At 40.2% G+C, this 14,880-nt stretch overlaps 1 protein-coding gene across 5 annotated transcripts in view; it reads left to right on the forward strand.

Moving 5' to 3' along the window:
- The first annotated feature begins 103 nt into the window (after window positions 1-103).
- Window positions 104-14,880, forward strand: part of TEX2 (testis expressed 2) — a 57,581-nt gene continuing 42,804 nt past the window's right edge. The window contains exon 1 of one of the 5 annotated variants that reach the window (XM_009323689.1): window positions 104-122. Coding sequence is in view for 1 of the 5 variants with exons in the window: in XM_009323685.1 (XP_009321960.1) it covers window positions 14,342-14,393 (52 nt within the window). In the remaining 4 variants the exon portion in view is untranslated. Of the gene's footprint in view, window positions 123-179; window positions 199-1,165; window positions 1,185-8,256; window positions 8,320-14,025; window positions 14,394-14,880 lie in introns of those variants that run through there. The other 4 variants (XM_009323688.1, XM_009323686.1, XM_009323687.1 and 1 more) reach the window with 4 other exon arrangements.

Consider the following 14,880-nt stretch of genomic DNA (forward strand, 5'->3'; position numbering starts at 1 on the left):
GCCGGGGCGGCCGGCTCAGACGGGGCTGGATTCAGGGTTTATTTTTACCGTTGGGCAAGGGTCGGCGGGATGGAGTTACTTCCCCCTTCCATCCGCGTAACTGAGATAAAGATTTGGCTGAGGTAGGGTATGCAGTTTGGCAGGAGCACTGCTGAAGTAGAAGTGATACCTTAAAAACAAGCAGCAGAGGAAACAGCGGTAACGTTTATTCTTGCTGGAACTGGGGGAGGATTTCTAATTGGCTTTTAGTATCAAAGGAGAGAGGTTTTCTGTCTCCTAAAATTGTTTCCTTCTTGTCATAGATGTCGGCTCTTTAGTTTCCACTTCTCTTTTAATTCTCAGTATCATTTGTATTCTACCTCTCTGTTGCAGCTCAGTGTCTAAATCCATTTACTCTGTCTCTTCAGCATGTGCTAAAGTTCATTCTAAATGTCTCTGCTCAACTTCTCCATGATTTGTATCTGTCAGCAAACGTCCTAAGGAACTCCTGCCCATAATTTAGGGGAGTTAAGTATGCAGCCGAGTTTAATTTAAACTTTTGTGTGTAACTTTCATACTGTAACTGTAAGATAAATTAGCGTAAGACTTCAGTGCTGTAAGATTATCTTCTGTTAAGATGCTTTGTCATACTCCTCTGTCTTCACACAACTCTTTCAAGATGATCTTGCCTGCATAACTCGGGGAAAAACAAGGCAGGCTCAGAGTCTCAGGGGCATATTTTTTTTACAAGAAGAGGTAGCTGCTTTTTTGAATTTTAAAATAACTCCGTATTCCTAAACTCTGAATAAAATTCAGGTAGTGTGAGTGAGTACCCTGTTTCAATTTTCTCTGAATTGAAAATGTGCTAAACTAGAGGTAAAAGCACTTCAACTTAAGCAAAAGAAAGTGAACTAATGTTTTTGATGTTAGAATTGACTTTTAAAGACTTTGACACCATGTTCTTTTATGATAGATGAGAGGTTACTGTTCTGATTGACTTCAGAGCTGATCCAACAAGATGCTCTGTTGTGGGCGGCATATCATTAATACTCCAAGTAGGTACTGAGGTTAGCGGTAGCGTTTCTAAGGCAGGGTTGGGTAAGGTGCTTTCTCTCTTGAGCAAAAGACCAAGAAGGCGATTCTGTGCTCAAAGATGTCTTATACTGGACTCTCCTGGGGTGTGGTTTCCCCTGTGAATTCCCCTGGTAAGCTGAGTACTTCTCTTGTGAACATCACTTTTGGTCCATGCAAAGAAGTTCTTTAAATGACCTATATTGCTTTTATTTCAGACAAGAAAATCAGTTAATGAAGTCCCAAGTGAAAACTTGAAGAAGGACACAGTCCAATAAAGTACATATATTAATTCCATATTTCTTTTTGCAGGAAAACAACATTTAGTAGTTTCAGATATTAATAGCAAATGCTTAGTTGTTTGTAACTAAAGAAATTCTAAGACAACTGCATTTACTTTGTAATACAAATTACAAAGAGCAGGAAACCTAGGCAGAATGTATAATGCCAGTAATTTCCCTGTTGTGGTAGATGTGTAAACAAAGTAATGGGAGATAGGGAAACTTATCTAGTAAATAAAAGGATAATGTAACTGAAATAAATTTAAAATTGTGTAGCTAGAGGACTGAAGATGCATTGTTATCTTCAGACAGCTTCTTAGTTGATAGATTTGGGGATTGTGCTGCTCTAACGTCACCTTCCTGTGCGAACTCAACCAAATCCGTTAGATGAAATCAGAAGACTTCTCCTTTGGCGTGTCTGAAAGGCCACCAACCTTATATTGTGTGAGTGTGCAGGTGGCCAGTCACAAGCATGGCGGCGAACATACATAAGGAGATGTTTCATGTGCTGTTGTTCCCTTGTCCTGTTCTCTGTGTGATATCAAGGACCAAGCTTTAGCCTGTTACGGCCCATGAGATGAGTCAATTATGGTGCTGAGTGCACAGAGTGTAGCTGATACCTGCCCAGGAACTGAAGTAAAATAAAGCTTGTTTATTAGGATAAATTGTAGGTTTCAAAAGAATGAAGAGGAGGGTGAGTAAATTCTGGTCTTAAACACAGTCTTGGAGCTTGGAAAAGTCCCTCAAATCTCTGGACTTTTATTATTTTCCTTTGGCAAGCTAGAAATTGTGGTATCAGATGTCCACAGTAAGTAGTAATGTTAATTCAGTGTGCTCTAAAACACTTATCCTCGAATAAAGGCATCATGTTCTAGAAGCCCTTACTGCTCTAAATGAAACAATCAGATGACAATGTATGTTGGAAAATAAGAGCGTAACATAGGCTTAGAGATTAGAGAAATAAAGATAAGAGTTAATACTGGGAGTCTTCATGAGTGTATACTTAGTATTAGAAGAGATGTAATGTATTCAGAGTAGAAATCAACTCTGGAAATGCATAAGGATGCCACATGTGCCCAATAAAGGGGGTGAACAATGACTTTTCTTACTCTAGGTAATGTGAAGTGGACGCTGGAAAGGATGTGTTGTGATTTCAAGGGGGAGGATGGTAGAACAGTGAAATACTGAGAGAACGATATTATGTGTCAGGACTGCTGAAGAATGCAGCACTTAAGGGGCAAATGAGGGAGTTAAGTAAGGCAGTGTTGGCTTTGTGCCTGCTAGATAGTGAGAGACCTGTTCAAAGAAAAGCCTCCATACAAAGTTGTCTAAACTTTGATGTACTGTCTCGCATTGATGGCCCAAAGTCTCTTGACAGTCAGAACCAAACCTGCAAAGCTGCATGCAACTGACCTTATTCCTGGTGTCCTCTCCTTGATATAAGGCTAGAAGTTGACCCTGTTTTGGGCAGGAGGTTGGACCAGACTAGCTCCAGAGGTCCCTTTCAACATAAATTATGTTGTAATTCTACAACAGTAGTCTAGAGGAGAAATGACAAGCAGAAATGTAAGTCCCAAGCTACTTGTAGGGCAACATCTTTGTCAGATTTTAAAATTCCAGGTAATAAGCAGATAAGTTGTTTATTGTATTTTAAACTTTCACTTAAGTTTCTGGAGAAAACATCAACTTATTTGCACTGGCATGTGACATCTAGGAACCCTATTCATGAAAACTTTTAATTTTCCAAGGTGCTGTACAATGATTGGAAAAGATGCTCTCTTCTCTAAAGAGCTTGTATTTCAAGGGGGAACAGACAACTAAATGAAGGAAACAGTGAGACAATATGAACAGGCAGTGATTTCAGCACGTTAATAATACAATTATTAAACTTTTTTAAGGCATCATGACTGTCGTGGTTTAACCTCAGTTGGCAACTGAGCACCACCCAGCAGCTCGATCACTCCCCCCCGTGGGATGGGGGAGAGAATCGGAAGAGAAAACTCGTGGGTTGAGATAAAGACAGTTTAATAATTGAAATAAAATAAAATATTACTACTACTACTAATAGTAATAATAATAAGAAGAACATACAAAGCAAGCGGTGCACAATGCAATTGCTCACCACCCGCTGCCCGATCCCCAGCCAGTCCCTGAGCAGTGGTCACCGCCCCCCCGCCAACTCCCCCCAGTTTATGAACTGAGCATGACGTCCCATGGTATGGAATAGCCCTTGGGCCAGTTTGGGTCAGCTGTCCTGGCTCTGCCCCCTCCCAGCTTCTTGTGCACCTCCAGCCTTCTCAGTCGGTAGAGCATGGGAAGCTGAAGAGTCCTTGACAATTCTGTTGAAGTATGTTGTTTGTAAGATAGCATTAGCCTTCATTATGTATGTGTGAGGCCTTGACATAGGTGTTTGTGTCTGTAGGTGTCTACTCAAGTGTCCTGTCTGTGGATGTACAGAAACCAAGTTAATCAGCTCTTCAAGAGGAGTATGTATTCTGTAAAGAAAGATCTTGTATGGGCTTTTAGTTTTGATTTTTAGCAGTGTACTTTGAAGACAGAAGATGCTGTATGTTCTGTGTACCAGATAGGTGCTTTCTGGTATACTATACTGTTAAAACAGGATATTTAATTACCTTAGTTCCATCTTAATATCCTTTTTGTTTTATGATAGAGATTTGTCAGTTAGTATGCCATATACAAGTCCTTTAATGCTGGTGTTCAGGAGAATGAATTGCTCTGTGTGGTGGGAGAAAGGACTATCGCAAGCTGCTGAAGCAAGCAGAGTGGTGCATCTTCATAGTTCTCAAACCATCTTGATGTGAAGGCATGGACATCTTGTGCTATTTCTTCCTAGTGGAAGGCTGGATCCATGTTCTGAGAAATAAGCAAACAACTGTATATGCTGTGGAATTAAGCATTAGTGTTGGGGGAAGGAAGGGATGTGAAGGGTAGGAGGAAAAGTGAGATTGCTCAACTAGGTTAGGCAGGAGTATTTTTATTATTATTTTTTTAAAGAGGTCATCTGGAGAACTCTTCTGAGACTCAACTGGTGGGAAACAGTGCACAAACTCCAGGTCTGCCGGGCTTCTTCATGCTTGGGATCTTTTCATTGATGTCTCTTGCTGTCTCAGATATGCTATTTCCTGTCTGGATGTTGTGGTTTTGAGAAAGCGGTGAAATTTGTGACACGGAGACAGTAGTCTAAGTATTTTCTATTGTTGCTTCACTATTTCTAAGTGTTTTCTGTTGTTGCTTCATGCCTCTATTGCGCAGGTCTGCAGGGGAGGCAGCATCTTCATTAGGCTTACTGGAAAACGACATGGAATACAGAAATGAGCTTGTATTTGCAAATTCTTTTTCTTATTGCAGACTGGAAATATTTGCAGAATGGAAACTGCAAATTTGAAGATACATGCAATCTGGGAACAATTTTTCTAAATTCAGCGGAGTAACACAATCATAGATAGCTTGAGGAAAAGCAGTATTTAACATTTAGGGAGCAAAGGCAAAACTGCAAAGTACAGTGTTGTCTGTCCCTCAGAAATCTCTCTCTAGTGTAAGAGCAAGATGTTAGGCCTTCAGAGGCACTACGGTAAATAGTGAAAGCTTTAGGATTATCAGTTAGTATTCCCCATTCTATATTTATTACTTCAGTGCACTGATGCATATCGTTATGGTATGTGTAAAGCTGTTGTTGATTGCTGATTTAAAAAAAAGTGTACCACTTGTGTCATTATTGTAGAGAATTGTGCTAAATGGTTCAGATCCACAAAGGGGGTTGGTGTTTTTTTTTTTTTTGTACTACAGGTGGTTGAATTCAGCTTCTTTTCTGGATGTGTGGGACAGAATCCCAATTATTATGTCATAAAAATATATGACCCGCTGTTCTTGTCAGAATTGTGAATTATCTGTTCTTGGACAGTTTAACTTTTTTTAAGCTTCTGTTAACATGGCAAGCCCAGAAGTTTGAAGGCAGAAAGTTAATAATTATTGGTCAAGATCCCATTTCCAGAGTGAGGCAACAAAACATGAAGATTGCACGTTGGCTAGGAACATTTAACTATACCCAACGGCCTTAGCCTCTGTGTGCCTGTTCACTCGGGAGCATTGGGAGGACTGAGATTTAACCACCTGGGGAGTTAGCACTTAATATTGTCTTCTTCAGAAGAACTGGAAGTGAATGAAGTTGCTTGAATTTGGGCCAAGCTTTGCATAGTGTAGGTCTGAAGGTATCTACTTATTTGGCAAATGAAATTTTAAGTCTTTTAAGGTAATAGTTAAATTCTTTCACACAAGTCCTTTACTGGAGTAATTTTGCACTGGAGGCTGCTATATGCTAACTTAGTTTCATGAGTTTTGAGTACGCTACCAGAGCAAAATCCCCTCTCTTTGGCAAGCACAGTAACAATATACCCAATGTAGTGTCAGACTTACAGTTCTGTAATGCAGTTATTTGCCTGTATTGTTGTTCCTGTCCTATCTGCCTTCTCTGTAGTTTCTTGCTGTGGAGCAAGGCTGTTACAGTAATGAATTATTTTGGATTCCCAGGGCTACGGAGGTATGCCTTTTAAGACCTGATTAACAGATGCATCACCATTTCCTTTAACGGAGTCCTTGATGACCAGTATCTCTGGAAAATGAAAAGCAAGTGCCTTAAGGTGTAATTGCTCAATTAAGGCATCTGAGAGGAATTGCTTGAAAACTTCCTGTGTTAGCAAAGGCCGGTCCTGCTCCTGTTGGAAATCCTTGGAGGTAGGATGCAGAGGAGCAAGTTTGGACAACAGAGTAGGTTAGAGTGGCTGAAATATCTGCAGTGGGCAGTAGTCCCTGTAAGTTTTGCAGGTGTTTTTTCTTTCTGCTTCACCCCCTGTGAGGAGAGGAGTTCTAAGGTGTTGGGTTATTTACCAGTCGTCTTTATTCTCGGGGTACTCAGAACTATTGTCTCTGATGAAGCCGATTGTTGGTGTCTTTGGAGAGATATGAGAATATAATGGTAAAAAAGGGTATGTCCTCTGATCTTGCCTGTCTTGCCTTCCTGCTCTTCAAAATTCCTAGTGCTCTGTTCATTGTCTCTCTCTCCTATTTATTTTAACTCTCTCCTTTCCAAACAGCAAGGTGTGTTATTCTGCTGTGCAAAGTCCAAATCAATACATAGCATAGCGGTTAAGTTAGTGTTCTAAAAGACAAGACGACTGATGGACAAAGGATAACAGAAGATCAATAAAACATAGTAAACAGTGGTGTTTTCCCATAAAGGCCAGGAGGGTAGTACAAATGAATTGTTGTATGAACTGGTTTTTAATATTCATTACCTAGTGTCCCTGTGGTTTTTAAACTGTTACGCTCTTTGACCCCACTGGTGTTGGATGACAGGAACATTGCAGAAGAATGTCCCTTAGTGCTGGTGAACATATTGCATGTCCTGGACCACTTATCCTGTCAATGCAGGATTATTATCGTGAAGCTAAAAGAAGATGGGATGGTCGAGCTTAAAAGAGGATCTCTTAGAGCATGAAAATGCATATTCAGGAATTGGAGTGCTCTTCTAAAGGATCTGTTTGAGTCCTAAATTGCTATATTGGGTTTTAGTAGCTTATGAAGAGGACTGGGAGCTGTAAGACTCCAGATCTTACTCTGGATTTCATGTGTTTTGTTTAAATTATACTTCAGTTGTAAAATAGGACTGCAAAAATATGTGTAAACCAAGCTACTATCTCCTTTGATACTGGGAATTTCAAAGCTGATGACAGAGGACTGAAACATAAACGCAACCTGTCATGAGCCTCAATGAAGTTCTGATCTGAAATTAAATAGCTGCAAAAATAATTTTGTTTCACTGGAAGTCAGAATTAAGACTGAGGAAATAAAAATGTCTGTTTTATGAGCCCAGACAGGCTCAAAGAATAAGGCTTCTTTGAGAGGAAGGGAGATAGTCATGCTCACACACTTGTGATGGTGGTAGCTTGATTAGGAAATATTACTTAACATGTGATACTAAAAGCAGACAGTGAAAGTCGTCATCTAGGTTTGGTGCTCTCTGTCTCTTGGCTTGTAATTGCAGTATGTTGTGTTACCTTCTCTGTTGAAACTTCTGAGTATCGAGACCCTGCCTGCGCGGGGCTCTGCCAGGTTTCCGAGAGCATCCTCTAGCTGAGGCTGGGAATGATAATCTTGCAACCGAGTCGCAGAATTCCCATAGCATTCCCATACCCCCTGCTCCCTGCCTGCTGGTCCCCTCCCACCTCTTGTTCCTGTCTCCTTGTCCCAAAGTATCCGATGCAACGTGAAGATTTCTGCTCTGGATGCCTTCCAAGCTGGGTATTTCCATTCTGCTTGCTTAATACGTATCTGTCATTTCTGTTGCCTGGAGGGGCTTCACTTTCTTTCCTAATACTCTTGTGTAATGTTTGGGGTTGAATGCATAAATAAATGTATTTTGGTGGTAAGTGAAAGTGATCCATATGTTCCTTCTCTTGTTTGTAACTGCTGTGAAGTTTGATAAGGCTTATCTTTGTAAGGCCTTCTCAGTAGCAGTTCTTTTCGTCTAATCACTTTCACACTTCTTCCTTTTCAACTTGACTTGAAGTATTAAACAAATGAATCGGGAGAAGGGAGAAGAACTAAGTGGGAGATAATCCTAAATGTCTGTCAACTCAAAAATATGCTAGTTAATAAAGGCTTTGCCAGGTCTTTAATAAACCTTCTGAGCAAATGTGTGACAACTTTACAAAAGTATTTTTATGGGGAAAAAAATGCTACTATTCTATTTCTCTGTTATTTTAGTGAATAACAAGATGTGGATGGAGAAGGGACTAGCTGTGCATGCAAACTATCTCCTGTTTTGTAATTCCAGTTATCATTCCCTTTACGACAACAGGCCGAGTTTTCCAAGATGCCTTCACACTGTCTAGAGGTTACAGGCAAGCTGAAGATCTGTGCCTAACAGTTGTAGAAAACTCTGTGGGTGTCTGAAAAGATTCATTTAGAGGTGTGTTGTATTTAAGAGCATAAATATTTGGTTGTATGGATCTCCATTTCATTTGTCATGCAGCTTTGAGATGTAAATTGGTTAATTCATTTTGAGTATTGAACAGATTTTATGAACCCTTGCTTTTCTGATGAGTTGGGACGACTCTTCAGTTTCATTTTTATTGCCCAGATTTTAAAAATTCTAGCTAGATATTTATTATTCTTTCTATCAAGCTAGAACTTCACAATTTAAATTATAAAAATGAGTAAATCACTGTGCTGCACCATGAGTGTTGTTTTAGTACCTTACTTTCCCAGTATCTATTTTTTTAAATCTGCTTCTTGCATCCAGATGCCTTATCTGGTGTATTTACCAAGGAACACTGCTATGGGATGACTGTCCTGCAAATTTGTTTCTAATCACAAAATGGGTAAGGTGTGAACAGTGGCTTTTCAGCCCTCCTCCTCCAATACCCCAAGCCAAATAAATGCCAATTTGTGTGATCCGTTCAGATCTCAGACTATTAAAGAAGGCGTTGTCCGCTATGATCACACTTCTGACTCCTTCATGGAGTTCAGGAGAACATTTGAGGGGGTGTCAAGGCTGTTCCATGGTTTAACAGAGAGGAGTTTGTCTCGCGATGTGGTGATGAGTGTGAGTTGAAAAGACTTCCATCCCATGTCTAGATTTCCACTTGTACTGGTTTTTTTCAGTTTCCCCAAAAGAGCAACCAATCTTGTCTCTAAAGCCTTCATTATATATAGCGTGGCAGAGACAGCTCCTTAGGGATGGGTGCAGCTTCCTCACGCTTTAGTCATCACTGTTTTGTCACCTTATCCTGGAAGACAGCTGTAGCTGCCACCCATGCTTGGCTTCTCTGACTTGACCTCTCTCAGCAATTAAAAGCCTCGCTTAAACAGCCACACCCTTGATGTATGGTGATATATGAGGAAGTATGTATGTACTCACAAGCTTATTAACAGTGTATGTAATTTAGAGCTTGTATAGCTGATTGACTCTATTTTATAAACAAATGCATGGTGGATTTATTAAGCATGTGTATAAGAACATTGCCATATGTCTGAAATTAGAATTGCCTGCATAATACTGTAATTGAACAAGGCAGGATATGGCTCAAAGACACTTATTTCCCTTTGCCCTTTTGAATCCATCTGGTGGCTTTTGCTGTTCTTTTATCTCCTAGCAAATCAAGACCTTAAAATTGATGACCTAAAATTCGTTTCCTTGAAGCTACTTTAATGACACTTCTCTTTCTGTGCATGTGCGTGCACAAAATGTAACCCACATACAGTGGAGTGCATTCGTTCTTACCTATTTTATCAAGTAGTTGAGTCTATAGACATTATTTCTGTCTGCAATAGTAGAAGCTTTTACAGCACTGAAGGCATTTGCTGGTCAAACATAACAGTGACAATACCTGGTTATTGAATAGCAAATATCATAGGATGAGAAGGGGAAGATTTTGGTCCTTTTTTGCGGGAAGGAGAATGACAGTAGAGAGCTTGCATGAATACTACTTGAATTTAAAGTAGAACTGGATTTCTTCTTAAAAATTCATTTAAAAAAATTTTTTTTAAGCTCTTTTCTTCGTATTGCACTATGAATTCAGCAGGCAACTGGGCAATTGGGGTATGTATTGCCACAAGACACCCACCTTCTGACCTTTTAATTTTCAGCCTGTGGGGTTGTCAGATGAAATTCCTGTAGACGGCTACATTGATTAACGTTTGCAGAAGTGAGATCTGCATGCGTGTTTCACAGCTCCATATGTAGCTGATCAGAATTTAGCATGTGCATCTCTGAAATAAAGAGGCCTGGAGGAATGATTTCATTTACAGATGTTGTCCCATCATGCTAGTCTGCCTGAGGTCTACTTTCCACTAAGATAAGGACCTATGTCTGTGTCTGCATGCTATATGAGTGAATTATATCATAGAGGAGCAAATAATTGCTTTCTGAGCTGAGAGAGAATGAGTAATGGCTGTCTGTGTTGCTTCCTGCATTATTGATCTTTGGAAACTACTTCTCACCAGAGGCAGTGAGAACACTTATCACGGAGTGCTGAAAAGTTCAGAAAACTGTTAACTAACTCAAACCTTTTTTTTTTTTTACATTTGTGGCCTGATTCACACAGTGAAAGACCATGTTGGGGTAGATCCATGCTGCTGAAAAAAAAAGAGAGGAGAGCAGAGCACTGTTTGTGCTCTTCCCAATCTTATTTTGTTTACTTTTTTTTGAGAGTATTCACGTGACAAATTATCCTTCTAGGCGTGTTAACAGTACCCACATTTTGAGAGAGGAAAACCGAGTAGGAGGATCCTTTCATATTCTTGTTACTTAGGGGTGTGAACAAAAGGGCTTTAAGGTACGTAAGGACCTCACTTTGTCATCACAGTATACTGATTTTCTTTTTCCTTACGAGAAATACGGTGTCTTTATATCTACTTTTATGTAAAATGATCCTGTTAATTCAGATTGCTAGCGAAGTTGATTTTCTTTGATGTATCTACCTGCCATAGTTTCTTAGCAATTAGGATTAAAAAAAACACGTTGTGGGAGGTGCTCATCATTTTCTGACTCAGTTGATTTCAGTAAAAGCCTGTAAAGCAGCTGTTAAGGTCAGGAAATCTGTAATTGTCCTATCATATGTTGCAATTAAAATGTATCACAGCTTTTAGAAATAGGAGTTACCTCAATCGCTCTTGGGAAAAAAAGGAAAAAAAAAAAAAAACCCAACAAACCAAACCACCAGAAAGCTCTAATATATTAAACTGATCCATTAACTATTGCTCTCTTCTGTGTCTAATGCAAGAAATGGAGGAGAATGCAAATCAAGCTAGTGGCTTTGATCTCAGTAGCCTGTTTTTGGCAGGGACCTCTTTCATGTTCTGGATAACAAAGTCCAGGGAAGATTCTTGCCAACGTCTGTCAATTAATAAGTTTACATCTTGAAACGTTTAGAATTATAAATACTATGTGAAAAATAAGAAAACGCATATTTAAATGAGAACACACGTGGATGCTTTTGCCACATACTGCTACTTCTTTTGCCTTACTACTTTTGTGGATTTTGTAAAATATTAGAATGTACTGTAATAGAATGACTAGGAATTTTATGGTTGCTTCAGCCCTGTGCACTTGAGTGGTTTTTTTTGTGTCTGTCTGTCTCTCTCATAGTCCAGTATTTTTAATCATAAAATGCTTAAACCACTCTTTAATGCAAAATTGATCTTTGAGAGACTATACTGAAATGTATATGACAGTTGCAAGGCTCTAGAAGCTCTTTGACAAGCTGAAAAAATAAGGAGGTGATTGGTGACAGCCAACATGGCTTCACTAAGGGCAAATCGTGCCTGACAAATTTGGTGGTCTTCTATGATGGGATTACAGCATTGGTGGATAAGGGAGAAGCAACTGACATCATCTACCTGGACTTGTGTAAAGCATTTGATGCTGTCCTGCACAACATCCTGGTCTCTAAATTGGCGAGACATGGATTTGACAGATGGACCACTCGCTGTGTAAGGAATTGGCTGGATGGTCACACTCAGAGTTGCAGTCAACAGCTCGATGTCCATGTGGAGACCAGTGATGAGTGGCGTTCCTCAGCGGTCGGTATTGGGACTGGCACCGTTTAACGTCTTTGTCAGTGACATGGACAGTGGGATTGAGTGCACCCTCAGCAAGTTTGCCAATGACACCAAGCTGTGTGGTGCGGTCAACATGATGGAGGGAAGGGATGCCATCCAGAGGGACCTTGAGCCTTGAGAGGTGGGCCCGTGTGAACCTCATGAAGTTCAACAAGGCCAAGTGCAAGGTCCTGCACATGGGTCGGGGCAATCCCAAGCACAAATACAGGCTGGGCGGAGAATGGATTAAGAGCAGCCCTGAGGAGAAGGACTTGGGGGTGTTGGTTGATGAGAAGCTCAACATGACCTGGCAATGTGCACTTGCAGCCCAGAAAGCCAACCTTATCCTGGGCTGCATCAAAAGAAGCGTGACCCGCAGGTCGAGGGAGGTGATTCTCCCCCTCTACTCCACTCTCATGAGACCCCACCTGGAGTACCAGGTTGGGGGGCCAGGTTGGATGGGGCTCTGAGCAACCAAGTGGGCTAGTGGAAGCTGTCCCTGGCCATGGCAGGGGGGTTGGAACTAGATGATCTTTAAGGTCCCTTCCAACCCAAACCATTCTATGATTCTAAAAAACCCCAAGACCCCTTATGTCTTGATAGTTAGTTGGGAAGCTGGGAAGGTCTGGGTTGCCTGTCCTAATGTTTTTAATTGAGCCTCACTTAGTATCTTTGCTCATTGAGGTTTGACAGTGTTTCTGTGTTGTGTGTTTGGTTTTGTGGTTTTAGGGTGTGGTTTTTTTTTTAAATAAACAAAATCTTTGACTTTAGCATGGGAAAAATTCAGGTTGTTAGGGGCCATCTAGGTTCCATTTCAGTCTTGGGAAAATCTCGGTATCTTGGATGTTCTCCTGTCCTCATCACTCTGCACTGCGTCCTCCAGTTGGAAAGCTACAATGCTGCTGAACTTTTGCATTTTAGTTTCTAGGTATTTGAGTTGAACATAAATCTGAATGAAATGAGATGAATGTTGCCTTAAGCAGAGAGAGAGATATCTGGTACTTCCTAATTCTGAGTTTGACATTTTATTTTCCTGCTATTCTTAGGACAAGGTTTCTTCAGAGTTGACTTGGCATTTTGTTAGCCTTCTATGGATCCTTCTATGAATTAGAAGTTAAAGGAATTTAAAGCACAGGAGCTGTTATTAGTAGTTTATTATCTCTTCATACTTGTTGCTCGAATAAGATGGGTTGTGTGATTCTTCAGCTGCTTAAACTTGGTTCTTAGTCTTTGCTATTGCTGTTTTAAGAAGTTAGTGATTCTGTATGATCTTATTTGTTCAAAGTGCTGTGTGAACACTACTCTTAAGTGAGGTAAGTTAAAGCAAATTTTTTCTCACCCTCCTACTAATATTGAAACTCAAAATCACATGATTACTTGCTCAGGGCTTTCAGAGAAGTCTGGAAATCTAGTCCATAAGCCATTTCCTTCCAAAATCAGGTCATGAAGAGCTTTTTTTTGTTCATGTGGTACTGATTTATGTTTCTTGCCTTTGCAGTTTCCAGGTATCATGAAATGCTGCTAATACCTTTCTCTGTTAATTTTTCATGGAATCCAATGACAGGCAAGACTACTCAATGAATGGCATAGAGCTATTGGCAAGACTGCCTAAGTGCTAGGAACAATTTTTTTAAGAAACCTTGCAGAACAGTCTGACTTTTGGGTTGAATTACTTTTGAATTACTTCCGTCCCACCACTTCTCAAACTCGATTGCAACTCTGAAAAGACTTGCATGTTATGAAGTCCTATTTATTTTCCTAATCTTTTCTGTCCTTTGGACCCTCTGGGGATTATGCTTGCAAAAACTTCTGAGAAATCCTGTTCCGTTCTATCTGGAATGCATTTTCTGCATTTATCAAAGACACTTTTTGCTTTCCTTAGGTAGATGAGATGCAAGGAAGTAAGCAAATGTAATCAACATGCCTTCTAACAGTAGTTCCCTATGTTAACTGTTGCAGCTTGCTATGTATTTTCAGGTACCTTAGGTTAATTAATTTTCACGTGTTAAGTACAACTACCTTTCTAGTTAGGTATGAATACTTTTTTATTTGTATTAAATGCATATGTAGCCCTCCTCCTTCCCATAGACAATTTAAGCTTTCTGAAAGTAGCCTTGCTTTGATTAGTTGTTCTTGTTTTGTTTTGTTGCCAACTGCCTGGGGATCCAAAAGTTGAAAAAGTACCACCAGAGCTGGAGGATGAGAAAGATCATAAACCAGATAATCCTTGGATAATGACTGCATTGTGCCTGGGGCATGCCAAGGTCCTAGGCATGTGAAGTCACCTACATTTCTGTAGGGAGTTCTGTATTCCTTGCACTTCTCACAGGGTCTAAAGTGGTTGCAAAGGCAACAGCAATGACTTGGCTGTATTGGAAGAGCTGGAGATAATGTGCTGCTTCTGGCTGAAGTTACCTTGGCAAAAACCCAACAGACATCAGTGTAAGTGAGTAACCTTCTGTAGACGACAATGTAGACATTTCTTTTAGCTGAAACATTGACCCATCCATTCCCAATACGCATGCAAAGACACATTCACAGATGCATGGCAATGCAGGATGGCAAAAAGTCCTGCTGACGCTTGTATACATGAAGTTGTGAGGACATTGTTGGTAGAGAAGAAGGCTCACTGAGTGCGTGCAGTGTTGCAGAGATACTCCACTTGTTTGCCTTGGTCTGTGAGAGGTTGAGTGGAAAGGTTCCGCACCCCGTGCCTTTTTCCTGCTCTGCCATTGTGACTTTCTGGAATATGGGGCATCACTGGTCCATCATGGTCCTGTAGCTCTTTTTTTTTTTTTTTTTTAAAGAGTTATTACCTTGCTGCTTAGGGATATGTGCTTGGTCCAAACCTAAATACTTTTAAGTATTAAATGCTGTAGTCCTGTTTAGTTAAACCAGAGAATATCCCCTTCTCTAATTTTGAAAACAT

The sequence above is a fragment of the Pygoscelis adeliae genome, unplaced genomic scaffold, assembly GCF_000699105.1.
Source record: "Pygoscelis adeliae isolate BGI_AS28 unplaced genomic scaffold, ASM69910v1 Scaffold75, whole genome shotgun sequence".
Taxonomy (NCBI): domain Eukaryota; kingdom Metazoa; phylum Chordata; class Aves; order Sphenisciformes; family Spheniscidae; genus Pygoscelis; species Pygoscelis adeliae.